We start from the raw sequence: 27,732 nt of genomic DNA on the forward strand, positions 1-27,732 counted from the left end.
TGATTGACTATATAAATTTGCTAGGAAGTTATGTTTTAATATTTTAGATAGGAAAGTCTTTGTGTTTGTGTGCATGCATGCATTTGTGTGTATGGGGGTACTCATCCATGTATGTGGGAGCAGAGGTAAATGTTGAGAGTCTTCTGTCATTCTCCCCCCCCCCTTTTTTTTGAGGCAAGGTCTTACTTAATCTGAAATTCACAGTGTTCCCTGGTGTGGCCAGGCAGCAAAGCCCTGGGCTGCGGTAACTAGTTCTAGGTTTACAGACATGCAGTACTGCTTTAGGCTCTGACATGGGTGCTGGTGACCTAGACTCAGGTTTACAGGCATACATTGCAAGCATTGCTGACCAATCTCTCGAGTCCCCAGAAAGCAGATTCTATGATTAATAAGTCTAAATATGTGATAGAATTTTGGGAAACGTTTTTGAACTGCTTACAATATAATCTCTTAGGAAGTATTTGACTATCTTGTAGTTGCTTTCACGAAAGTGCTCTTGCTTTGTTAAAAGACACATACACACGCACACATACTTGTGCACTCTCTCTCTGTGTCACACACACACACACACACACACACAGAAAAACAAAACATAAAACGTTGTATTGAGCTCTGGAGGTTGCTCAGTTGGTCGAGCACTTGGCCAACAGCATTGACTGTGTTCAGTCTCCAGCATTGAGTAATTTTAGCTCTTAGGAAGGTGGAGGCAAGAGGATCAGAAGTCCAAGGTCCCCTTTGCTGAGTTCAAGGACACAGCCTAGGCTATGTGAGACCCTGTCTAAGAAAAGAAGAAGAAAAAATAATGTCAGATGGCCTTTGCACCCTTAATACACAAGAAGAGCTGACTTTTAACCTTCGGTGTGTCAGAGAGATCCATAGGATTAACCTTGTGGAGACTCCAGTGCTGTGTCCCAGCTCCCCCTGCACGTGGATTTTCTATGGTGGGAGCCTTCAGTGTGGTGGTACTGGATAAGTTTTTAGTGAGACAAGTCAGCTTAGAGGTTAGCTTTGAGGTTTATTTTTTAAGCAATCAAAGGAGGCATTTTCTCTAAGCCTTGTATGACTTCCGCAAGTGTAGCTGCTTTGAAGAAATGATAATGTTTTAGGTTCAGGGAACAGTGACTTACCCTTTGGGTGAGTACAGGCTGGCTTGTGGATTCCTCTTTTCTCTAGTCACCTTGGTCTCCTTACTGAAGCTACAAATACTTTGTATTTGTTTGGCAGGGGCACACAGGTGTGTTCGCCAGGGGTTTGTAGTTCAGGACACAACACAGTGTTTACTGTGTTAAATTGAGAGTCAGTCACTGAAAGAAACAACAGGATTTTATCCCCCGTGACTAGAGTACAGTAGTTTAAATGTTAAAAACAACCCTCGTGGGCTACAGAAGCACTTGGAAGAGCTGAAGGGTGTTTGATGCACTTGACATCACGTGCTAAGATGAATTAATAGCTCGGTATGAGGGTTTCCCATCTTAGGGGAACTGTGCTGCCTTTTAAGGTGCCGTTCTAAGGTACTAATTTGTATGTTAATGTAGGTAGTTCTGGTGGAATCGTGGACAAATATTGTCATAAACATCAGGTAAAGAATATAACTTAATTATTCTTTTTGAGAATTCAGGCTCCTTAGTTTTAAACCCTGTTTTGTTTCCATTTTTCCTTTTGTTCTTCTCCTTCTTCCATGTGTGTTGCTCCAAGTGGCCACATTTATGCATTGTGAGGAGCAATTAATAGGTCGTCCTGGCAGAGTTTTAAGAGGAGAATCATAGCAAAGATCTTCTGTTGGGCACTTCCCAGGCTCTGCCTAATCACTCTCCAATGTAGTGCACGTAACATATACTACTTACTACACAGTACCGAGGCTGCATTACATCACATACCAAAGCACTGGGAATTCTGTTGTTCTGAAGCCACAGCAGAATTTTAAAAGAGCAGACCGAAAAACAGCCAGTCCTTCCAGTTGCTTCCTCTCCTGGAATCCCATGTAGCATGGACCACTTTAGCTGTCCCCAGGCACATGGTAGCCTTACATGGTCTCCCATGTAGATTGCGCTTTTATTCCCACTAAGACAATAGTTTGATTGAAGCCTCGTTGGCATATAGGAAAGTGCACCTAGTTTCCGGTCCACATTTGGGATTCGTAGATGACCAGTGATAGAGTTCTTGCCTCACATGCATGGGATTCCATATCTGTCCTTAGGACTGCAAAATAAAAAAATACAGAAACGAAGCATGCAAGTACAGCTATCAGCAGCAGCAAGTGCGGACTGCCCATCTCCCCTGTGAGGTCCCTTCTTTCCATGCGTCCCCCAGCCAAGCTGCTATCAATACTTTCCACCTAAAATGTGACGGAAATAACATCTCTCCACCCCACCCAGCAACTTCTTTCACTTAATGTACTGCTTTGAAGTCTGCCCACATGCTAACCAATGTTGCATCTGTCGCCACTAATCCTTCCCATTGCTAGGTAATACTGTGTTGCGTGGTGATGCCTCTGTCTGATTATCCATTCGCTTCTTGATAACACTGGGGAAGTTGGTAATTTTTGGCCTTTAGAAATAAATCTGCTACAGGCTGAGCATCCCTAATCCAGCATCCCCAAATCTAAAACAGTCAGCTGTCTGAAAATTCTGAAGTTGCAAACATTTTGGATAAGAGATGTTGAATCTGTAAATGAAGTCTCCCAGCCTGTGAGGTTTTATTCTCTTTATAATCAGAAGAGCAAATGTTTTGAATTCTGATGGTCTTTTAATTTATTCTTCAAATGCTTTGGTGCTGAATCTAAGAAATCTACACAATTACTGAAGTTTCCCCCTCTGTTTTTCAGGAGTTTCATATGTTTAGATCTGTGCTTAATTTTGAGTTGATTTTTACACATCAAGAGAGATGTGAGTAAAAGTTCCTATTTTTCTATATACATATCTAATACTTCTGGTACTGTTTGTTGAACAAACTGTCCTTTGGTCATTGAAATAATGTATATTTTTGTCAAAGCTCAATTGTCCCTTGGTGGTGGTGACACTGATCCTTTATGCAGTTTCGAGTTGTTTATTTAGCTGCTTGGGGTTCTTAAACTTTAGAGGAAGTCTTTCTGCTTCTACAAAAAAATCTGGGATTTTTTTTTTTGTCCCTGCAATTGCATGAAACTGCAGGTCAGTTTGAGGAGCTGTGGTAGGTCCGCAGTAATTATAACGTGAGTGAGATGGGTTAGAGGGATTGATGGGCTAGTATAGAGAGGTGGAGACGGAACTGCATTCAGATGTTGCATAAGGGTGAAGCCAGTGACCCAGGGTCCAGGACCTGAACTGGGGCGTGAGAGACAGAAGTGAGCACATCCTTCATCGGAGAGAGAAGTCCAGAGGGAGTGACCGGGAGGGCATTCCTTAGAATAGCACAGACAGCGATTGGAATCGAGAGTTGGAAGGAAGACGCAGTATTTTTTTTTTTCTAGAAAGAAAATACAGCGATGAGAGTCCAGGCTCCATGCTAAGGGGACAGTGAAAAAGGATGATTGACTAGACAAAGTTCAGTGGCCTAGGAAAGGCCCATAAAGGTTGTGCTGTAGAACACTTGAAGGATGTTCACACCCCAAGCACTGTGTCCTATAGCACAGCAATGTCTATTGCCCAGTTGAATTGGTCATTGTTCTAGGACAGGAGGAAATCCAAAGTAATTGCGGTTGTCTTCCCTTCCCTGTAAGTACTTGACCATGTCTAGAGAGATCGTGGGTTGTCCTAATTATTGGGGCGTTGACAGGGCTTTCCTTTCTAGTAAAAAGAAGCCAAGAATAATGTTCAATGTCCTCGTACGTGTACATGGAAAGCCCTGTCCCCAGCCCCCAACAGTCACCTGCCCAGCGTGTTGGAAACCATTCTCCAGGGAGGAAGGAACAGGCGCGGAAGTGGAATCAGAGCGAGAGGTGACGGCTGCTCTGAGAACTTCTGGGCCTGGTGTGTCTAGGAGATTCACTCTAGTGGTCACTAGACACTTGCCATGGGTGGTCAAGTATCAGCCCGAGGATCTCCACTAAGGATTTCTTAGAAAAATCTCCCCAGTGTTACCAGATCAAGGTAGCTGAGCACAGGGGTCCTTTGAGTAAATGTAGAAATTTAGTTCATCTGAGTTAGCTCCGCCCAGCAAACAGTTCTGCGTGGACATGGCGGGTATCCACTGAGGACTTTGTTGACTGGTCAGCTTTTGATTGCAACCAATAGGAAACCTAGCCCTAAGTGTCTGTCAGAGAGAGCGCTAACTAGCTCGGATGACTGAAAAGTCCAGACTCCACACCAGATCCAGTCGAGGGTCAGGATTGTTCATGCAGACCTGGATTCGAATAACTGCCGTGCACCAACTGTCCCCAGGGCTCTTATTTTCCTTATTCATTTTCACCCAGGCAATAACTTTTATTCTCCTGTCGTGATCATTTCCCTTTGGTTGGCCCTAACCATGAATACGTTGAGCTCTTGCCATTAGGCTAGTCTGTGTTGAAATATGTAGGAATGTGGGTTTTCTCACTCATGGTTCTTTAATACCACATTGAAATGAAAGAATTTGGGGGCGTCTCTGTGGTTAGAACAGAGGTATTAAAATTACATTTACTGGACTACGTAGATGTCTCAAGCCCGAGTTCTCAAGTTCAAATGGCCAGCTCTCGTGTAGAAAGTAGGTTGCCTATAATCCCAGTGGTGGAGAGATGAAGACAAGAGAATTCGTAGGGCTCAAATGCCTGCCAGTCTAGCTAGTCACTGAACACAAAATTCAGTGAGAGATCTTTTCTCAGAAACATAGATGGTGTCTTAGGGTTTCCATTGCTGTGCTGAAACACTGTGGCCAGAAAACAAGGCGAGGAGGAAATCGTGTTTTCAGCTTACACTTTCACAGTACGGCTCATCATTGAAGTAAGTCTGCCATATCCCGCGACCAGGTGACATCAGCCGGGTTGTACCTGGCTTATCTGTTCGTGCTTGGAGGGGAGCATGAGAATTGAGAAATGGCAGGTAGAAAAAACAGAGATGCAAAAGAAATAGACAGAGACACAGAATAAAGTCAGGAGGGCAACCCAGTGTTTACTGAATCCTCCCACGTTTATTTTCCATATGCTTTATATATCCAGGTCCAAAAGGGAGGGAAGAAGGCAAGGCATCTTTACCATGATACAGACAAGGAACAAAGTAATTACCTCTTCAATACCCAAAAAATTAAGTAACTATATGCTGAGCTAAGTATTCTGTTGTTTAGGCAGGACATGCTGTGACCACACCTTAGGCCAAGCATCCTGTAGGCGGCCACACCCTGGGTCAAATCTCCTGTTCATTGTTCTTGAAGGAGCAAGGATGGGCTTGAACTCTCTGACCTTTGGTCAAAGTGGAACATATCCACATCCATGGTCTCAGGACAGGAACTCAAACCATGCAAAATCTTGGAGGCAGGAGCTGATGCGGAGGCTATGGAGGGATGCTGCTTACTGGCTTGCCTCACATGGCTTGCTCAGCCTGCTTTCTTACAGACCGCAGGAGCTCCAGCCCAGGGATAGCACCATCCGCCATGGTCTGGGCGCTCCCCCATCAATCACTAATTAAGTCAATGCCTTACAGATAAATCTCATGGAGGCAGTTTCTTGATTGAGGCTTCTTCCTCTCTGGTAACTCTAGCTTGTGTCAAGTTGACATAAACCAACCAGTAGAGATGGAGAGCAATTGAAGAAGACACCCAACATTGCCGCTGGCCTCCACATGCTGTGTACACGTTTGTTCCTACCCATCTACATGAGCACACACAGAAAGCCAATGCCTTTAAATGAAGTTTGGGTCCATTCTTAGATATATAGTTTCTAAATCTTAGAATTATTAAGAAATTCCTTTTCCTTTTGCTTTTATTTTTTAAATTTTGAAGAACGTGATTACCAGGAGGTTTACAGCTGTGTAAATGACTTAGGATTGTTTCCCACGGAGCAGTGGTGTAGAAACACCTTAGGAGTCCCTGGAAACGGAGTAGAGTCTGCATTGCCCGATCTATATGGTGAACACGCAGAGAGGAAAACAGGAATAAAAAGTAGATATGGGCAAGCCACCAAGAATGAATAAGGGTGAGAGAAGCCCTTGCCAGCCCTGTGCACAGCAGTGATGCTGCCATGACTCTCTGTACTAACACACTTACGTACTGGTCCTTTTTCCCCCTATAGGGTAGATTCCCAGAAGTGGAATTGCTTGGTCAAACGGTATGTGTGTTTTTAATTTTAATAGATATCGCTATAGATTGCCCAGAGGAATAGCAAGCCACCTCCCATTTCCTGCATCTTCTCCAACACTGGATGCACCCCTTTTACATTCTTGCCAGCCTTGCTGCTCTAAGGATCGATTTTTCATTTTTCTCTCCTGCCACTAAGGCTGAGTCTGCTCTGTGTGTCAGATGTCTGTTTTTCTTTTGTCTTCATTCCCTTTTCGTGGCCCATCTTTCCATTTTCAGATTCTAGGAGCCCAGCCTTTCAAGATGTTAATCGTTTGCTATATATGTGAAAACATCTTCGTGGTTTTTTTCCATACCTCTGGATATAATATCTTCTGTAAAATGGAATTGTTAATTGCTTAATCAAATGTGTTTTTTTCCTTTATGACTTCCGAGACTTCTGTTGTGCTCCGCATGGTTTGTTTACCTCAAGATCACGAGAAATCATCTTCAATATTTTTGCCTCATTAAAAATAAAATCCAGATGTTAGTCCAGTTTTCAGTGTTGCGTGTGATGTGAGGTAGGATCCTGTATCGTTTTGTTTCTCAGATGCATAACCCATGACCCAGGTTCTTGCTGTTCCAAGACCCTTGATATTTTATGGGGCTGAAATGTTAACACTTGTCACGTGGAAAGATGGCATGTGTGTTTGGGTCTACGTCTCAACTGCCTGTACTGATGACTCTGTGTCTGTCTGTACCAACCCAGTTCTATGCTGGGACTCTCTAGGAACCAGAGTTATATGGTAAGCTTGTTTTCCTCTTTGTCACAGCTCACAGCTGTTTTTAATTTTCTATATGCTGATTTACAATTTAAGATTGGAGAAATTTTGACATAGATGTTTAACTGTTTTTCTTGTGTTTTTAAATTTTAAATTGTATTTGTTTGCTTACTTAGTTATTTTTTGAGACAGGTTCTCATCTGTTACCCTGGCTGGCCTAGAACTCACTATGTAGACCAGGTTGGCCTGGAACTCACTATGTAGAGTGCTGGGATTAGAGGGGTGTTCCACTGTGCCCTGCTCACAAATGTTCTAAATCTGAAAGGTAATAAAACAAAGTGGCTATAACCAAGAAGAAGTGATAGTTCTCAGGGTGGAGGGTCCCTTTTCCTGATGGCAATGATTAGAATAATACCTTTCCATAAACTGCAAGTTATTTCTTCTGTCCGTTCTAATTCTTTCAATGTGATTTTGTTTTCTGCATGATACCTTTTCAATCCTTCGATCCTCCCAAGTTGCAGAACTAGGTACACAAACAGGACGTTTGAATTCACTGGAGAGTTGCATTAAGATTCATGTGCTTAAAGCTTTCCGTGACTGTGGTGACATAAACGATGGGCATTTCTGTTCCTGCATAAATCATGAAGACCACCAGACCTCACCTGGTGCAGAGTGTAGACTCAATGGTGAGGACAGGCGCTACCTCTGAAGTGCATAACAGTTTTCTTAGACTGTTTTATGACTTGGTTCATGAAACATTTGGAAAACGATTACACTTGAAGTTTTGGGGAAACTGTCTAGTGTTTGAGTCACTTAAGATAATTCTTGACTATTCGTTTGTAGTCACATGACCGTGGTTTACCTGTATTCATGAGCATCCTTAATAGCTTTTTGAAAACGGCTTTTGTCATAGTGTTAAAGTGATAAATACTTTTTTGTTTTCAAGAAGAATATGAGGATCATAAGAGATACCTCAGTGATTAAGTGCTGGCACACGTAGTTAATCCTAGCACTCGGAAGGCAGAAGCAGGTAGATCTCAGAGTTTATGGCCAGCCTGGCCCACAGAGCAAATTCGAGGTCAGCAGGGCTATACATGGAAACCCTGTCTTGAAAAAACAAAACAACAACAACACACACACACACAAAAGAGCATTTGCTGCTTCAAGCTGAAGGCTGGACTTGGATCTCAGCACTCAAATCAGGTGGTTTTAGGTGCACATAACTCAGTCTTCAAAAAGCCTGAGGTCCTCTTCTTAGTTCTCTGAGAATGCACATGCATAGATATACATACATTCTTACACATATGCACATAAATACATAAAATTAAATCTTAAAAATATCCTAAATACTGGAGTTATACATTAAAATCACCTTTGTTTCTAAGTATGGTGGCACATACCTTTTAGTCCAAGTATTTGGAAGGCAGAGGCAGATGAATCTCTGTGAGTTGGATGCCAGTCTGGTCTACACAGTGAGTTCTAAGTCAGCCAGAGCTTCATAGTGAGACCTTGTCTAAGGAAACACACACACACATAAACACTTACATGTAAATAAAATAATGGTAATATTAGTTTATACATTAATATATATGCAAATAAAGGTGAGGTATGTATTGTTCTTGTGGAATGAGAAGGACATTCCCAGGTAGGGTTCTACCTGTGTTTACTTGATTAAGTAAAAAAAAAAAAAAATCACTGGCTTTGCCATTATTAAGGTGATGAAATAATTCATGGATTATAAGCATTGAATTTTATGCTTAGACATAATACAAGTATGAATGAAAAGGGAACCTTGCTAATTTTAATGGTAGTTTAGTTTTAAGAAATGGATTGGGAAGACACTTCTGTGTGTACATATAAGTAATAAAGATGGTAATTTAGGAAAAAAGGGGAACATTAAGTTATTCGGAGAGTCAAATGGATGATAATAGTTGAAGCTTTCTCTCTGTGATCATTAATTGTAACCTTTTATTCTAAAGAAGGCGATGCGGTTATTTCTTCCTTCTGTGAATTTTTCTGTACCCATTCAGATTACTGCTCTCTTCTCCAATTTATTTCTCTAATTTTGCTTTCCACTGGTGAGCAATAAGCAGTGGACTTCCTTTTGAAACATAACTAGGTCCTGGTTAATACAGGCAGAATGTTGTTGTTTGCAGAACCGTTTTTTGTTGTTTGTTTTTTTTTTTTGTTTTTGCTAAAGAGCAAGAATGCTTTCAGTGATGTGTGGCAACTGAGACATAAAGGACAGATGGAACAAACTGAACGATTTTCTGCTGGCCAGTATCGAAATCGTAACCAGCATCAAGAAAATGGTAATTATAAGACACAAAAACAAGACAAGCCTCTTGAAAGCCAAGAGTTAGTCATGAAATATGCAAAGATTGACAAATGATACAAAACGTGCTAAATAAAAGGCTTATCACGTTTCCTGGTTTCTGTATAAACTGTTTTCACCAACTCAAGTGTTTCCTGCACCCTAGTTCTAATCATCATTACAACTGACAGAGATGATAATCATAAATATAAAAAGATATAATTAGAGTAGATGTCAGATGTAATTATATGTGTCCCTGTGGAAACTCCACATTGTTATCTTAAAGTAAAATCCTGTTTAGAGTGTAGACAGAATTTCAGTAGTGAAAAATCTTGATTCAAAACAAAAAAGAAACACCAAAGGGTACATTGTAAGATTAACCACAGAGAAGCCAAGTTTCTTTCCTAACAATTTAAGTCTTTAAAGTCTTGAGTTGGTCCCAGGTACCCACTCATTGAGAGATAGGAACGTTTAAACTAGGGCAGAGAATCTCTTTTTTTTAAACAGGTATGCCTGGGAAACCACCTGTGACCACAGCTTGGTAGGGGGCCATGGCATGTTGTGTATTTCTGAAGGGACAACACTGTAGTTATTGCAGTGGCACAAGGTGTCACAGGTTACTTATGATGGCCACATATGAAATGATTGATTGGAAAGAGGTAAACGGCAGTCCTAGAAATAAATAATTCTCATGGGAATTAAGAAGAAATGTAGTGTTCTTAAACTGCAGCACTGAGTTAAAAAAAAATCATGCGTGCTGATCTATTTGATTTGATTTCGTTTTAAAATGTTTTTATAATTTTGTGTGTTTGTGTGTGTGTGTGTGTGTGTGTGTGTGTGGCAGAGGGCATCTTGGTGGAGTCTGTTCTCCATCTCCATTTTTGTGTATTCACAGATCAACCTGTGGTTGCTAGGCTTAATCAGTAAGCATGTTCACCCACTGAACCATCTTTCAGGCCCTTTGCTATTGACAGGGTCTCTCTAGCCTATACTGACCTCAGATTTGCTATTATGTAACTGAGGATGACCTTGAACTTTTGATCCGTCTGCCTCCATCACCTGAGTGCTAAGGTTACAGGCATCAGTGCCCATGCCCTTTGTCATCTTACACAGGCTCTGTGTGTACCTACCGAGCTGAACCCCCCAGCCCTGCGTGTGTATTTAAATAATTCAGCTATGGTTCTATTACAGTCCCAGAGTTTAGCATACAGATATGAAATAAGTAAAGTTGTTGTTGACCAGAAAGTGACACTTTCCCTCCAGATCCGTTTCGATGTTATGTTCAAAGCAATACCCTAAGGTCAGGGAACCTTTCTGAACTGAAGAGTTAAGAGCCTTCATTCATAGGCATTCTTTTTTATTTTATTTCATTTCATTTCATTTCATTTTATTTTATTTTATCACATGTGTGCCATTGTACTCTGTGTGCACAGTGTTTGCTGAGGACAGGAGGAGGAATCAGATCTCCTGGAATGACCTTACAGACTGCAGTGAGCTGCTATGTGGGTGCTGGCAATAGAACCCTAGTGATCTGGAAGAGCAGCTGGGGCTCTTAACCACTGAGCCGTCTCTCCTGCCCCCATTCATAAACGTTCTTCATTCAGATCTAATTGAATGGAAACAACCCGTGTGGCATTGTACTTTCAAAATAAATAAATAAAATAAAAGTAAATTAAAACTAAGAGGAAGGCTTACATGTATTAGTTATCAGTTTATGATTCACAAAGGTTGCCTCTAACTGCTTTCAGTCAGCATGGTTTGAATCAAATCCTATTGCCCTGGTCTTGTTATAAATGCTTCTCTTGTTAAGTATCGCATTCATTGGCATCATCTTAAATTGCTTAGAAATGAAGTAGCACCATCCTCCTATTTTATTTTGTCTTACTGAGTCCACTACGAGAAAATGCCAAGTATCCTCCACACAGGAGGTCTCAGAATCGAATGCGTCAGTGCTGGCTTCCACATTGCCTAGATTTTAAACAGCTGACTTTAGGCGGAAGTGCATGGCATTCCCCCAGAGAGATCAATTCTTTCAGAGCCCGGGCCCTACCCTGTCCCTTGGCTCAATGGGGAAATTGTAAATCAGTTACAATTGTCATCTGAGGGCCTGTCATGCCTGCTGATGGTCTTCTGGCCACAAAAAAAAAAAAAAAAAAAAAAAAAAAAGTCCAGACTGCTCCATTTATACAGATAAAGCCACTGGGTCAGTAGTTGCTGACCCTTTTGCTCTGTGCCTTAAAGCAGAATGGCTGCCTCTGTCATTTGGGAAACATACTGTGAGCTGGCCACAAGTGTCTCCAGCTGCATTTAGCTTCTAGGTTAAGCCATGTCAAAGGACCACCTTTAAAATGACACTTCAGATTTGATCCCTCACTGTTAGTCGTCACAGCATCTCTATCCACGTGAATGTTTAAATGTCAGTCTCCTCTGTTTTCTCCTGTCCTTTCGGCTCGCATTCATATTCTAATGACTGAAAGAACTACTTGCAAAGAAAAAAAAATAGAGCCAGGGAGAGCTCCCATCTCAGGATTGCATTTGTTAAAGGCCAATATACTACTGCCAAGAAAGAGATAGGGCTATTGAAATGCATGAATAGAAAACTTCAAAAGTGAATGTGTCCAAGAGATAGAAAGTAAAGATATTTTAAATATAATTGCAGTTGTATTCAGTGGTGAACAACAACAAAAAAAAAGTCAAAGTATTTCTGTTTAATGCCATCCTGAAGTGTGTAAGAGTGAGTGGGATATTCACAGGAAGGCGGATACCTTAGCATCCTCCAATTTACAATGGCACATGTCCCCAACCTCCCATTTATCTGACCAGGTCCCCACCACGTCTGTGAAGGCCACCACATTTTCATCTCCCTGGGCTTCCCGCCGTGGAGCGTAAGATCACATTTGTGGGGACACTCTGACTGAACAAATATTTTCTTTCCCAAGGAGCTTTCAAAAGTATCCTTTTATCTCCTAGATGGCCAGATCTCCTGGAAGCCTGAACAATGAGCAATCTGAACAAGCTATTCTGGGCAGCAGAGCCATGGGAGCTCGACACACTTTGAAGCTCATTGCTCCCCATTGAGGGCCACAGTAGAAAATGGGGTTTTCATAGGCCTTGCATTGATGTCTGAAAAGCCAGATGGCTTTGTAAAATGATCCCCAAAGCAGGGTAACTGATTAAAAGAAATGCCAGGTAGTTGAAGGCTTCCATACTCAACATGAGCCTGGCACAAAGAATTGTTCTCTTGGGGTGCATTAATGTTAGGGAATCTCATGCTTGCCTCTTCTTGGGGGGGAGGGGTCAATCAAAGACAATATGGCCAGATATTGGCAGCAAGAGTGTTAGAAATAAATGCAAGCTGTCACTCAGTATCAGTCACTGAAGGAAGGGGTGTTTCCAGAGGCAAGGAAGGATCGGTGGTGATGGGGGTGCTTCTGGGGGCTGTAGGTTCTTTCTGAAGTAGGGAGTTATATCAAGCTGTCAGGCCTGCTAGCTTATTACTGAGTTCCTGGATCAGTGTCCTTCTGAATCCCTAAAGGTTCCATGTGGTACCCATATGGGTACCCGTTGCTCCTGCATCCCTTTGTGGTGTGAATAATGACAGAGTGGACACAGGTACTCTTAAATGTTTGTGGCTGCTGTAGAAATCACTCTGTCTCGGTGTGTGACCTTGCACACTGGCCTACGCCTAAGGACATGGTCGTATATTTCAAGTGGTTCAGTGGGGGCTGGTGAAACTTGGCCTTGGAGGCAGAGGAGTTCATAGGTGTGACAAATTGTTCTTCGGCTCCCAACGCACCGGCAGCCAAAGGAAGAAAAAGCCTATCATAAAAAGAGTTAGCTGTTTTTTTTTTTTTTCATCAAGAAGCCCTTTAATCCTGCAATGAACAGCATGTGACAGGGGTTTAAAAACCAAGCCACCTGGTCCTCCTGCTGTCTCCCTGTTGCCACCTCCCCCCCCCCCCCCATCAGATGTGAGGCTGATGAGCAGACGCAGCAGAAGTGGTTGAGGATCTGGCACCAGGCTATTTCGTTCAAATAGCTAATTTCGGAAGAGTGTGTACGTTTTGACCTCTTTGAACCCTTATGATCCTTTAAAGAGGAAAGTAATTTCACCCTGGAAGCATTTCTGAGGATCATATTAGAGAATATGTTGATGTATATATACTTGTTATTGTGGCCCATCTATTGAGTGGAAATAGAACATCGATATTATTTTAATGGGGGATAATTGTTCTTTGTAGAAAATTCTAATTGAAATAATATTTCCTAAACAAAATTCAAATTTACAGTTGATTAGTGTAGGGGATCTAGACAGAACAGGCAGGCAGAAGTGCATTCAGCATCCTCTGATCTTATTACTTGGGGGTGGAATAAAGTTTTAAAAGCAACCAAATGAGGCTGGAAAGGTAGCTCAATGGTTAAGAGCACTGGTTGCTCTTCCAGAGGACCTAGGTTTAATTCCCAGCACCCAAATGGCAGTGCACAATTGTCTGTGACTTTTGACCTCTGTGGGCACCAGGCACACATGGGATGCAGGCAAAACTATACATATAAAATAAATCAATAAAAATGAAAGCTTTCACTGCTGTGTTTTGTGGCAGTAAGTGATGTTTCCTTCAGGTTCTGCTGATGTTAATAGTCTTAAATTTGAGAAAAGAGGTAGCAATTCATTTTACTGTGAAATTTTTTCATGGTAAATTCTTACAGATAAGAAGGCATTGATACATTTTTTTTCTGATTGCTTTCATCATAAACTGATAGTAATATATAAAATAACATGGTACTTCTGCACACATTTTAAGATATTCCCCAGGTGTTTGTGTTCTATATGCTACTTATCTGATGATCCTTGATTCTTGCCATGCATTTTCTTTCCAGTTAGCAAGTAGTTTCTGGGTTGACCAGTTGTCATTGAGTCCAATGCTCCATTTGGCCATACTTTTTTTTTTTCACTTCAGACATAAATAGGTATCAGAACTGTGCGTTGGCTACTTCTAGAAGTCATATCCACCAGTTGGGGGCACAGCAAACAGTGCTTAATTTTAGTGTTGCATTTTATGAAATATCAGGTGATATTTCCCTTCAACTGTTGAGGTGAGCTTAGGTTCCAGAAAGGTTTTACATCTTATGCACTGGAAATCACTCTGAGCAACACATTTTAATAGATTCCCGGAATCAACAGAGACTCTGTGTCTTTTCAGAGAATAGAACCAATTGTCTTTGTTTGGCAGTAACACTGAGAGCTCCCAGGAACAGCGCAGCAACCTTTCTTAGCCAAACTGTGACTTGTCATGTGACTTATTGATTGTGAAAGGAGCCTCAAAGTTGTTGAGTTGGTATCATTCATGTCAGAGTGTGTATACTGTCCTGCCAGAGTGGAGGGTCCCCAAGAGCAGGGTCTTTGCCGTGTCGTTCATGCCTGGAATGTGCCTAGCAGCTAACAGGTGCCCCACAGATACCTGAAGACTATGGTTTGCTGTGATTTGAAGTCATATATTTCCTCTGCCTCGTGGCAGTTTCATGGCAAAAGCCCATCCATTACTTGAATAACTGATAACTGGAATTCATGCTCATTTCATGGGAAGTGTGCTGTGCCCCAGAATGCACTGCTGGAATGTGGGTTTTTTAGTTGCGTTTCTAGGCTGGTATAGTTTAGTTTTTAATCTCAGATCTTTTTTGAGAACAAAGCGATTGATGGATTTGCTTTAGAAGATTTTGGAAGTGAGGACTGGAGTGACAGCTTAGTGGTTAAGAGCCCTGGCTGCTCCTCAGAAGGAGCTGGGTTCAATTCCCAGCACCCACATGACAGCTGACAACTGTCTGTAACTCTAGTTCTAGGGGTCCTACCTCTTCTTCAGGCCTTTCTTTGTAGGTACAGGGCATATGCATGGTGTATAGATGCAGACAAAACAACCATACACATAGAATATAATTTTTAATTAAAAAGTAGGGAGGGGGTACAATGAGATGTTTCAGTGTGCAAAGGCACTTGCTTTCGAGCCTCACCAATGACTTGTTTGATACCCTGACCCTACATAATAGCAGAGAACTGATTCCACCAAATTGCACTCTGTCTTTATGGTCAGTTGCACACACACAATCAGTCAGTCAACCAATCAATCAGTCTATTAGTTTAGAAATAGTGATGGCTTAGTTACTGATTTTTCTTCTAGGCCTCTATATAAGAAAGACTAGTTTAATTTCATTGTCATCTCAGGTTCAGTTTATCCTGAGGTTTTTGGTCAACATTTTCAGCAGAGGAAGCAGAAGTACAGATTTGAATAGGCTAGAACTAAATGCTGTGTGAAGCGTATTTCCTGTGCAACAGGCTGGAACTCCCTGCATCGCCACTTTTTGGGGGGTGAGGGTCACAGAGCTGAGAATAGCTATTAGCGGATGCAATCTGGTTGGTTTTTCTAGATAAGAGAAAGAAACCGGATTGAGGGGGATCCGGAGGAGCTGACGGGGCTCTGGCATCTGAGCGCTGTCATTGAGGAGCGTTGCTTTTCTAGGGAAAGTAGAAAAAACACACTTAGGAACAGAAGTCACCGAATTCTCTGGGGTAAGAGAAGGGAGCTGAGGAGAGGGAAGGGTCCTTGGGGGCTTTCAGCTCTTTGTGTATCTGATTTGTTAAGCCGGGTTATTGATGGACAGGAAGGCTTTCGTCATGCTCTTCTCTTCTTAGGGTTTTTTTTTTTATTAAGAAAACAATAAAAGAGGATGGATATGCATGGGAGTGGTATTTCCCCAGCCTATTGATAGGGATCGTTAAAGAATAATGATTGCATCTCCAGATCCTTTAGCCTCTGCCAGGCATCTCACAGGGCAGGGAGCAGAAGGAATGGATGGGATGCTAGAGAAGCGGAAAGTTACCTTCAGGAGGGAGACATTGCTGTATAAAATGCATGTGCATATTTGAGCTTGTGGAATAACTGAGCAGCTACTGTATGCTTAGTGGATAATGGTTTGCATTTAATTCGTTCTCCATCAAGACCATTTGTTTCTACATACACTGCCGATAGCTGTCTGTCTGTCTGTCTGTCTGTCTGTCTATCTATCTATCTATCTATCTATCTATCTATCTATCTATCTATCTGTGTGCTAGCATGCGTATAGACTTTGAAACACAGGTAACATTAGTAGCTGGCTTCTAATCATCTTTTTTTTTTCCTTTTTTCTTTTTTTTTTTGTTTTTTCAAGACAGGGTTTCTCTGTGGTTTTGGAGCCTGTCCTGGAACTAGCTCTTGTAGACCAGGCTGGTCTCGAACTCACAGAGATCTGCCTGCCTCTGCCTCCCAAGTGTTGGGATTAAAGGCATGCGCCACCACCGCCAGGCTTAATCATCTTGATTGTAGAAGAGGAAGACCGTTGTCAGAATAGAAAGCTCCCTATCTTTCCTTTACTACTGACCTGCCTGCCAATCAGTGATTTTCTTAGAGACACCTCTGACTTCATGGAATAGCCCCATGCATATAAGTGATGATGACCAAACATTATGTAGTCCAAGAAATAGCTTGAGGATGAGATAGACATGGGCAGGGAGATCCATGTAAAGATTGGGTCTCATGAGAGAAAAAGAATAACTGTGTTAGACCCAGAGAGAGGATGAAGATGCCCCATCCATACCCTTTGTCATTTATTCAGGTTCTATAACCGTGCACTGCAAACCAGGTGACTTAAGCAATGGACATTTCTTGCCTTCCATTCTGACAGGTAGACATCCGAACTCAAGGGGTACCTGGGGCAGTTGCCTCTGATGATGGTAACAGAAAATCTCTTCCACCTCTCTCTGACCACCACTGTGGGATCCATTACAAAGAACGTATTAACAGTGGGAGGGATATCACCAGTTAACTCCCGTGGCTTGCTGGCAGCCTCTGGCTCTCCTTGGCTCTACCTTTGCTTAACTTTTCTCATGGCACATCCCTTTCTGTGTCCAGATTTCTCCCTTTTATAAGGACTCAGTGATAGTGATTGAAAGTCACTCCAATGACTCCATTCTAAGTCCACCTGCAAAGACTGTTTTAGGTAGGGTCTCAAGTAAAGTTCTGGAGAGTTAGAAAGTCAGGAGTTTTTAAGAGTTAGAAAGTCAGGAGTTTTTAAGGAATGCAGCTTGAACAGTGACTCCCTTCCTTTCCCATCTCACTGCTCAAGGCTGGAAGGCAGATTCCACCTGCTGGTGTGTGTTCCCAGGGTAAGGTTGTCTTTGCTGGTACAGTGTCTTTGACTTCTCCCTGGGAAGAAGACATTTGAAAGGGCATTTGCCAGGTAGCAAAACAAGCAGCAAACATGAGTTGGTCCTTGTTGTACTTTCTTTTTCCTTCTCTTCAAACCCTCTCTACTCTACACCTCATTTGACCAAAGACTAATCTGTTGAAATCCAGTCAATTCCACGTTAGATGATGGCAAATGAATATTATTTCGACTACATTACCTGTGAACCAGTGCTGTGTGGGAGTGCCTGGGAGTCTCCACTGTTATAATGCTGTGTGGACAATGGGTTTTAGCACAGCCATGCTGAGAAGAGCTGGGGAGTTGGAGTAGGACAAAGGAGCTGTCTTAACAGTCTGAACATTCTTTCCGTGTTGGGGCACCCTGGGAAAGCAATAGGGAACCCTGTTATCTAGCATGTGCACGCTTCCATGCTAGAATATAGTTATTGTATTCACTAGTTGTGTCTCCATGGTATCTGAGTCAAGATGCTCTCCTGGTTCAAGTTTTTCGAAGGTAGAGGTGACTGCTTGCTGGTAAATACATCTGGTTATATATTGATGGCCAGTCTTCCCTTCTGTCTTACTGATAAACTCTGATTACACACACACACACACACACACACACACACACACACACCCCAAAGCGCTTAGCCGAGGGGCTGTACCTATCAGGCTGCTTCCTCAGCTATACAACTGTAAGCTATATTCTATTGGGAGGGTGTATATACTGTGTTCTGGCCCTTGACATACAAGCAGAAGCTGTTGGAGGGAAAGCCAGCTAGCAGCGACCCACTCTCCACACTTCTTCCTGTCAGGGAATACAATTGTGTTGGCTGAGCCCCAGTAACCAGCTTGGCCCTTGAGGCAAACATGATGGATATATTGGACCGTTCAGAATGGTTGACTGGAAAGTGGAGGTCTTTTGACTGGGATGATTTGGTAGCCCCCAATGCATCCCTAGACTGGCCAGCTGCTCCTGAATCTCTTTTAGAAAGCAATAAGCTATTTTTGAGTTACTTATTAGGATTATCAATTTCAATTAATAGCTGTACCTATTCCACAGAGAGATCCTCACCACAGGATCTCCAGTCACTGCCCTCCAGAGAATGTGGACAGAAGAGGTCCAAGAAAAATGAAGGACAGGAAACTTCTTCCTAGGAGCAGAAGAAGGCCTGGGCTGCTGTGCCACTTGGCGGCTCTTCCCCAAGGCTTCTTTTGTGTGAGCGGGAGAGGAACACTATGAAGCAGTGTCCTTCTTAGCTGCTCGTGTTTTTGTATCCTCACTCTGTTGCCTGCCACCATAAATGGTGTTGGCATGGCCACTTCCTGCCAGAAAACATCGAGTTGTGACAGCAGCAGCCCGTTGGCAAGGAAAGCCCTGCTGAGAACACGCCACTGTTTTCTATCATCATTTCACAGAGCTGGGGAGACGATGGAGACTCTTACTGGCTGGTAATCAGCCAAGAAGCACAGTCGTCATGAGCTCCATGCAGCTGAGCCTATGGGAAAGTTACTGTGCTTTCCAAAAAAGACTGATCTTTATCTTAAGTCACACATTCATTGTATTTAGGCCAATTAAATGTAAGAATGCACGTGTGTGTGTGTGTGTGTGTGTGTGTGTGTGTGTGTGTGTGTGGCGCAGGGGCAGGGGAGGAGAAAGAGAGAGCAGAAAGAGGAGAGGAGGAGAGGAGAGAGGCTATGAATAGAAAGACAAAGGATGCAGGCAGATTGGACATGTATCAGAGCAGAGTAAATGAAGAATAATTGGGAAGCTTGAAATAATTCAAAGAACAAAAACTCCTCTGATAATAAACATTTGCCTCTTTTTGTTTGTATAGAACGTCTCAGGCAGGAATGCACTGCCTCTGTGTAACCACATCTGGGTCCCCTTGGTTTTTAGTGCCAGAGTGATGTTCTCTGAAGCGGTAGGACCCCGTGAGGAAGCCAGGAGAGGCAGGAATGTGGCGCAGCAATACTGTGGGAGCCTGCAAGGGAGAGAGATGCCAGAGTACAGGATTGTTGTGTCAGGACCAATTCAGACTCTGGGTCCTGTGAAGGGGACCCACTCCATACAGCTGCAGGGTAAATAAAGGTCACTCCAAAGCATCCTTATCCATCTTGAATTATTCATGCTATTCTGTGTCTTTGGATCCTCAGCAAAGTCCCCAGAGATGGAACAATTTCATGAGTACAAGATTTAAAGGAAATGGCGCTTCATAGGACTTATTTTATCTGTAACAAGGCAGTCAGTTCCTAAGTGTGTCATTGAGAGTCACACTTAGGTGATCCACTAACCAGTACCTCCTGCTTAGGTAACTGATGTGGCAATTAATATCTGCTCTTCGTTAACTCACCGTGTTATAAAGAGTACCACAATCCTGACTGCGTTTGACCTTATATTCACAAAGGCTTTTCAAAATTTATCCCAACCCTCATTCCTATCTCCCGAGTTTTTCTCCCAGACTGTCAACTTTGGCAATTGTAAGTTCACTTTCTCGGTTCTTACTGGGATCCTAGATTCTCTGTCCTGAGGGAAGAACTTCTGTCCTGGTTGGCTAGGAGTGTTTTATTTTCTGTATACTGTATTTCTTGGTGGGGAGTAGTAGCTTGGATTCAAACAGTCTGCTTAACACGTTCAACAAAACGGGATTCAACTCACCCTCACATTGGGTTTCATTGGTTAATTACTGCTTCTAGTTGTGAACCCGTCTAGACACTCCAAAGATCACTTACGATTTGTGGCCCATGTTCTTCATCACCTCTACCATTCTTGTTTTGTTTTGCTTTGAGAGAAGATTTCTCTGTGTAACAGTCCTGGCTGTCCTCGAACTCACTTTGTAGACCAGGCTGTCCTCGAACTCACTTTGTAGACCAGGCTGTCCTAGAACTCACTTTGCAGACCAGGCTGTCCTCGAACTCACTTTGCAGACCAGGCTGTCCTAGAACTCACTTTGCAGACCAGGCTGGCCTCGAACTTGCTTTGCAGACCAGGCTGTCCTAGAACTCGCTTTGCAGACTAGGCTGGCCTAGAACTCGCTTTGCAGACCAGGCTGGCCTCGACCTCCACCACTCTTTTATTTACAGATCATATTGACCAAGAGGTGGCCTCCAGGAAGCCAGCATGTTATGACACATGCCGTGGAAGATAAAGTGCAGAGCTGTGAGCTCTTCCCATTGAAGTCACAACCAGAATGGGAGTCAGAATTGTCCCTGGATGATCCCTTTGGACTGTCTCACTGAAGTTTTTAAAGTATGTCAGGGGGTCGCGGAAGCCATGATAACCACAGGGAATTGTGGGAATGCTGTAAAAGCAGGATCTTATTCATTTATTCCCAGGGGAACAATGGGGTGGTCCAGGGACATCTTTAATGCCCTCATGTCTAAGATATGTTACATGTGACCCCTTCAGTTCACTTTCCCTTCTCAGTTGTCTATGAATCTTAACCAAGGCGGGCTTCTCATAGCTGAGCCCCTTTATCAGCTGCGAAGTGAATTGCTAGAGGTGGGAAGTCTCTATCAGGAGGAAAAGCTCTTCCACATTCATCAGAAAGATCCAGAAACTTCATCGTTTCGATGATGTCGGCCTTTTCATTGGGAAAACTGGAGAATGAAGAGGGGAGTTCAACCCTAGAAATAAGTGTCTCATTTTTCTCCCCTCATTTGCTTAATCAGGTGGCAACTTCATAAGGTCTTTTTTTTTTTTTTTTTTTCTGTAAAGGTCTTCAGATGCACTGTTTGGTTCCCGGGAAGGGGTGAGAACTCAAGTGTCCACAGGTCATGGCTGTCAGGGCAGAGCATTGTTTTCTCCTGAGCACAAAGAGGGAGAAAGGTGGGGCGTAATGAACTTGTGTCAGGACTGCACTTGGAGCTAAACGCTCTGCATGGCAGGTTCTTGTTTACAATAGAAATAATGAAGCCCTGATCTGCATGCCACTCTGGTGGTTTCCTCCACCTTGGGCCCGGTAATTAGCTATGCATGGGTCGCAGGCTGGCGATTAGTTCTGTTTCTCAGAGCATGTCTGCAATCTTTGATATCTACTTAGGCTATGTAAATAATTTGCACAGGTTTTCTTTCTGATTTTTCTATTAATCTTGGGTAGAGTGAAATTTGCTATTTTCTCTGTGACACACCATGAAATTTAGCAATTAAATCCTTTCATTTATTCAGAGTCTGCATTTGGTTTAAGTAAGTCTCAACAAAACATTGCGTTGAGGGTTTCAAAATATTACTCCATGGTTCTTCATCATCCAGTAAACACAGCTCATAATGCTTATTTCTAGTCTCCTGGTAGGTTGTTTTCTTTAATTCTCCTCCAGACAGGAATCATCTTTTGTAACCAGTAGATCCTGGGAAGCCAGGGGGCTTCTGGCTCTTTCGAATGTACTATGGCTGACCTTTTATAGGTCTCATTCAGACTTTATTGCTACATCCAACTATGTACACATTCTGTCTGTCTCTTTTTAGTTGGAATAAACTAAATGCTTAAATTGCTCATAACTACCTGAGTCTATATTGTGCTGCTTTGGCCCTATTACATAGGAAAGTTTTATATAAATAAAATAAATAAAAGTATTCACGGATGGCTGGGGATGTAACTCAGCCAGTAGAGTGCTTCTCGAGCATGCATGAGACCCTAGGTTTGATCCTCAGCCACATGTGAACTGTTTGTAAAGCAGCCCTGCAATCATAACACTGGGGGGGGGGGCGTGGAAGCAGGAAGGTCACATGTTCAAGTCTGGCATCTTCTATAGATAATTCAAAGACAGCTGGGGTTAAGTGAGACCCTGTCTTAAAAAATAATAATAATAAATTCCTGGATGATGAGGAATTGGTTTAATTTGGCTCAGTAGGATCCAGAGGCTTTGAGTCAGGTGTTTAAATTTTCCTCAGCCCTTGTTCTCGAGTCCCCCCCCCCCAATGCGGAATGCTGTTTTCAATGCTTTAACCCAGCTGCTGTTTTTCTTGGTTACATGCCACCATCTTTTCTCTATGTATTAATTGACTAAAATAACCCACTTTGTGCCACTGTTTGGACTCTCTCGTTGCTCAGGTGTTTTCTTCCTGGACTTGGTGGACCGCATTCTAGAGTCTGGATACTGTGTCTGTCTTTCTGTAGCTTTCACATAAGACTGTGTCCTTGGCTGTAGGCAGTTAAGGATCCTTGAGTTAAGTCCCTCGGGGTTCAACCCTGGCTTACACTTGGACTTTTTAAATTAGCATGTATTAGTTGTGCAAAGGGCGAGTTTCTGGTGACAGCCTCGCGCATGCATCATCACGCTCTTTGTCCGTGTTCACGACCTTTGTTCCTCCCCTCCCTTCTCAGACTGTTTCCACTGCTGGCCTTCCTCACCCCAACACCCCCTTCTCTTTTCACGTCTAGCTTATGCACTTTAAACCTAGATTCCACACAGAAATGTGACATTTTTCTTTGTGTGTCTTCACTATTTCGCTTAGCTCGGTGGTCCCCAGGATTATCCACGTTTCTAAAAATGGCACAGTTTCTCTCTTTATGACTGAATAATACTATTGATTATATAACATTTTCTGTATCCATTCGTCAATTGTAGGCTATATAAGCTGATACGTGGGTATCTTCCATTTTCTGTTTTGCTTTAAGGATTTTTGTTGTTGTTTATCTTGTTTGTTTGCTTTGTTTCTTGCGTTTCTGCATTCTAACGCTCAAACAGCTGATGAAGACATCTGCCGACTTCTGGCTGCAGTCAGTGTTTGCCAAACTGAGCAAGTCTTCCTATTTGCTATCTGAATCCTAAGACTTAGAGGTTGCTCCTCAAGTTTGAATAATGCATAAATTTTAAAAACTCTAAAAGAAAGACTTCTTCATACTGCCCCTCCCCCAATACTGACATAGTATATTTTACTACTAACTTACATACAAAGAAAAAGGCCAGGCGTAAACTTTTGTGGCTAACTGTGTATAATGAGAACAAATTAAAACAAGGGTAACAGTTTTTAAAAGAGCAGAATTTAAAACAATGCCAACTTAGGATTCCTTATTAACACTGCTTCACTGAGTCACAGCATGTGTGTGCTGTTGGCTGCTTGTTGCTTTTAGTGGATATCCCTCTCCTACTCAGTGTGAGGCTCATTCCTCTTGTAGCATTGCTGATGGAAAGCCATGGGTGATGACTCCACTGTGCCTCATGGTGTCATTCAGTCTTCATGATATATTAGGCCTCTGGTCTTTTCTCATTAGCTCAGGGCAATTGAAATAGTCACACTTGACCAGCTTGCCCGTTAGTATGTATGGAAGTGCCACGAGGAGATTATGGGGCCGCCTGAAATTAAAGGGTGGTGATCACGTGGTTCCTATTTGGAAAGACTTACAGAGAAATGGCAACAAAATTTGTTAGGCTGATGCTCTTCATAGTCCTGTCAAAATTCCCTTCAGACTCTGTTTTGAAGAAAACTGGTATGTAATAAACTATGGACCAGACTCGGTGTAAGTTTACTCTTAATGGGTTAATTGGGTATAATGTGACTTACACACAGGCTGTTTAATATTTATACTTTAATTCGGTTAGCCTGTACTTGATTAATATTTGTCTCCTTGCTCTTTATTGAAACAGTTATTTGAATCAAAGCTGTACATTTTTTTATTGGTATTCAGATTTTTTTGGTTTCCTGTTAGGAAATTAGCCTTGCCTAGACCTTTGTCATCTGCTGCAAGTGAATTAACTGGAAGCAAAGGTGAAATCCAAGGGCTGCACTGGGGAGTCCAGACCCACCCCACCACAGGAGGAGTAAATGGGGCAGGGTCTCTAAGCAGTGGACATACAAAGCTCTTGACCCACAGATTCCAGTCTGTCTCTAGAAGATATTTCGGGGAGACTCCATATTTGAGATCGCATCCTTTTTTTCTTTCAGTCCGGTCCTGCCGCTTGGCTGCTGTGTGACTTCCTGTCTGCTGAAATGAGAATGACAGAAGTCACTGTGAGTCACGAGCAGTGGTGTGGTTGCTGTGCATTGCACATGGCACATGCTGGGTGCCAGCGAGTGTGGGCTGCTGGGATTGCAAGGAAAACATTCACAATCATTAGCCTCTCGATTCATTTTATATGCAGAGAGGCCACACACGTGTCTGACGCAGCCAGTCCAGCCCCATTTCTCAGCTTGTCATTAGTCATTAGATTTTGATGCTACGTGGCATAATGTCCGTACCATACAAGTTGCTGCACTCCTGTTACCGGCTCTTTTATGAGGCAGATTACCATCTTCCAAGTTGCTGGCGGAAGCCAATTATATTGTAATCCTGAAGCTTCATTACAACCCCCTAGAATCTGCACATTTGCCCTTTTCTGACCTACCTGTCCTTCATATCCTTCAGACTCCCCAAGCCATCTTCTTAGTTGGCCCTTTCTTCTGTTTATGTTGTGGATTTCCCAGTTCGAGCTTCACCAGCTCACGAGCCCATGCTCTGAAGTTCTAACCTCTACATTCTGCAGATACTAGGTGCTTCTCCTTCTGCACACTTTCCTGGAGCTCTGAGGCTAGAGTGCGTTATCTCTGCAGAGTAGAAACCACGGCCCAGGAGTGTCATTAAACTTAGCTCTGTGTCTCACAGTTCGTCATTGAAAGAAAGGGTTCAGATTTTTGTCTTGATCACTACTGGGTTCCCTTGTCCTATCCTTCTACTATTCTGTTTTCAAAGTAGAAGATGTTTATTTGGGGAGGGGAATGATGCTTAGGGTGAAGGGAATCGACCAGCAGACATCTGTACCAACCTGGGTTCAAAGCCACCTGTTCGCAGCGTGCTTTCACTGCACAGGTAGTCGTGATGCTTGACTCGTGGGATTTCACAAAGATAGATGAAACACAACTGTAGATGTTTCTCGAGCTCTTCCTGGTATGTGTGAATCTTTGTGTAGGTTTATTAAAGAAATACAACAAGCTGACTACAGTCAATAACTATAAGGCAATGGTAAATAAAGTCTCTATTTCTTTTCTTGGAAATACAGTTTTTGTTAGGATGTTTTCCACATGGAAATCCTGACTGCCAGTTCTTGCTTTCAGAAAGTCACAACACAGACATGTTTGGATTCTTAGTATTATGCCCCCAGTCCTTGCTGCTTAGAGGAAGTACTCATGCCATTCGTTCTCTGACTACTCAGTTGTGTGTCTGCACCGTCTCCCCTCCTCTGCCCATTTCTTGACTGTCCACTCACTGCCTGCACCCTCCTTTCTCCTCACTTCAGTCCTTCTGGGATAAACATGCCCTTGTGCTTCCTCTCCCCTTAGTCCCGCAAATGACAAGTCGTAGGGACTTTCCACTCCCTGGAGGTGGAAAGACAAGCAAGCGCCCAGCCTCTATGAACAGGAAAGACAACAGTCATGTTATTTTGAAATGCTTACTGCAATTTGTTATAAATGGAGTTTCTTCTAGCTAGCAGGTGCTTTTATTTTTGTGTGAAGGCATTAAAGAAGCACAGTGACTGGGCCCACACAGCCCTTTCTAAATTCTCTAGAGTTCCTTCATTCTTACAGACCATAGCATTATTTACTGACAGGGTTGAGGGCGTGCCTCTGTGTTCTCTCGTATGTACTACTTGATTTATTATATACTAGACTAATCTTTGTAGTTGAATCTGTGATGCCTAATGGAGTCTGGTACCCTGTAAGCACAAAACAAATGTAGTCTAATACATTTGTAATTGATGTCAGTGCATATTTGAATGAACTTTTCTTTTCATTTTGTTAACTAGTTGCCTTCTTTTCCCGGTTCCAGATGATACTCCTTTAGCCACTGTTTCATTTTGTCTTGTTACATTTACGATGTGGCCCATTTCGTGATCCATATTTTAACAAGGGCTTCCCTGTTTTGTATGATTCTAGACTTCTGTTTTCATAATTGCTCCTGGTTTTCAGATTGATCTCTTTTTAAAGATTTTTCCCCCTAGATAAATGAAGCAATCATAGCTGGGGTTCCCACCATGCTGCATATTCCTGTGACATATTAATGTATGTGTCTGTGGACATAGCTCAGGGGTAGCATGCTTGCTTGGTGGATGTAAGTCCCTGGGTCAGTTCTCACTAGGAAACAAACCAATATGTTTATTGCATTAGGAAGAAGAGTTTCATCCTGTGGTAGCCACTGTTTCTGTCTGTGAATTCTTTGCATTTACTTTACTGATACTGATTTTAGGTTTGCTTTGACAGATATTTTTTCTTTCACCTCTTGTAGATAACACACATTCCTTGCTAAGATTTTACCATAGTATATTAAGCAAAATAAGCCAGAACCCCCCCCTCCAAAAAATATAACATTTTCCTTTCATATATGGAAGCCAGGTTATAGAATGATCATACATATAACATGAAAATAGAACAGAGCCTGTTTGGAAAGGCACGGAAGAGGTGAAAGTAGAACACAAGAAGAAAATAGGAGCAAACATGCTAAAAGTATATGATAGACCTACAGAAAAATGCCGTTGTGAAACCTACCACTTTGAACAATAAATGTACACTGCTAAAAGTTTAGCTTACAGTTTTCCCACATTGTGTTTTATTTTTATCTTCATGTAAAGATGGTCTTAATATTAACACATCTTTTGTCACTGGTATCAAACCTGTTGAGCATTACATATGTAATGGGTAATTAACACATCAATTTCAACAATCAATTTTTGGCTGACTCCAATTGACTTTCCAAATATAAAATTACACGATGTGCAAATAAGGATAATTTATTTTTTCTACTATTTCTTCCCATTGAACTTTTCAGTTTGTCATGTCCTGCTGAAGGCCATCCTCAGGGCACCACTCAGAAAGATGGTAGGTAACATAACTAGAACGTTTTGGTGCCCAGGTTAGATGAGTATAATCTATTGATATAAAATGTACTCATTGTAAGAAATATTTTGACAACCCATAGAACAGAATAGATTTTTAAATTACACAATAATTTTTCACATAGTTCCTCATTCATATTTAAGTGAAAGTTATTTGCTATTTAGAAAAAAGAAAATGCGTTCCAAATTGCCTGATTTGAGGGAGCATGCCTCTTTCCATCGTTAGACTGCTGTCCTGATTGGTTACTCAATGAGAAGACAGGTGGCCATGTTCTAGTCCTGAACTTAGAAAGAAAGTGAGTAAATTCTCACCAGAGAGAATGTCACTGTGCGTAAATAGTCTTTCAAAAAAATAAGATGGGGGTGACTGAGAAAGGCATCTGATGTTTACCTCTGAGCTCCATACGCATTCTCTCTCTCTCTCTCTCTCTCTCTCTCTCTCTCTCTCTCTCTC

At 42.3% G+C, this 27,732-nt stretch overlaps 1 protein-coding gene across 11 annotated transcripts in view; it reads left to right on the forward strand.

Moving 5' to 3' along the window:
- The window catches only part of Mast4 (microtubule associated serine/threonine kinase family member 4), a 905,780-nt gene that overhangs the window by 646,421 nt on the left and 231,627 nt on the right, over positions 1-27,732 (forward strand). For 7 of the 11 annotated variants that reach the window (XM_050160400.1, XM_050160395.1, XM_050160398.1 and 4 more), the window contains one exon: positions 6,179-6,214. The exons of the other annotated variants lie outside the window; for them this stretch is intronic. In XM_050160400.1, the coding sequence (XP_050016357.1) occupies positions 6,179-6,214 (36 nt within the window). The remainder of the gene's footprint in view (positions 1-6,178; positions 6,215-27,732) is intronic. 11 annotated transcript variants of the gene reach the window in all.

Source organism: Alexandromys fortis, unplaced genomic scaffold, assembly GCF_014885135.2.
Source record: "Alexandromys fortis isolate MF-2015 unplaced genomic scaffold, M_Fortis_MF-2015_v1.1 scaffold_76, whole genome shotgun sequence".
Taxonomy (NCBI): domain Eukaryota; kingdom Metazoa; phylum Chordata; class Mammalia; order Rodentia; family Cricetidae; genus Alexandromys; species Alexandromys fortis.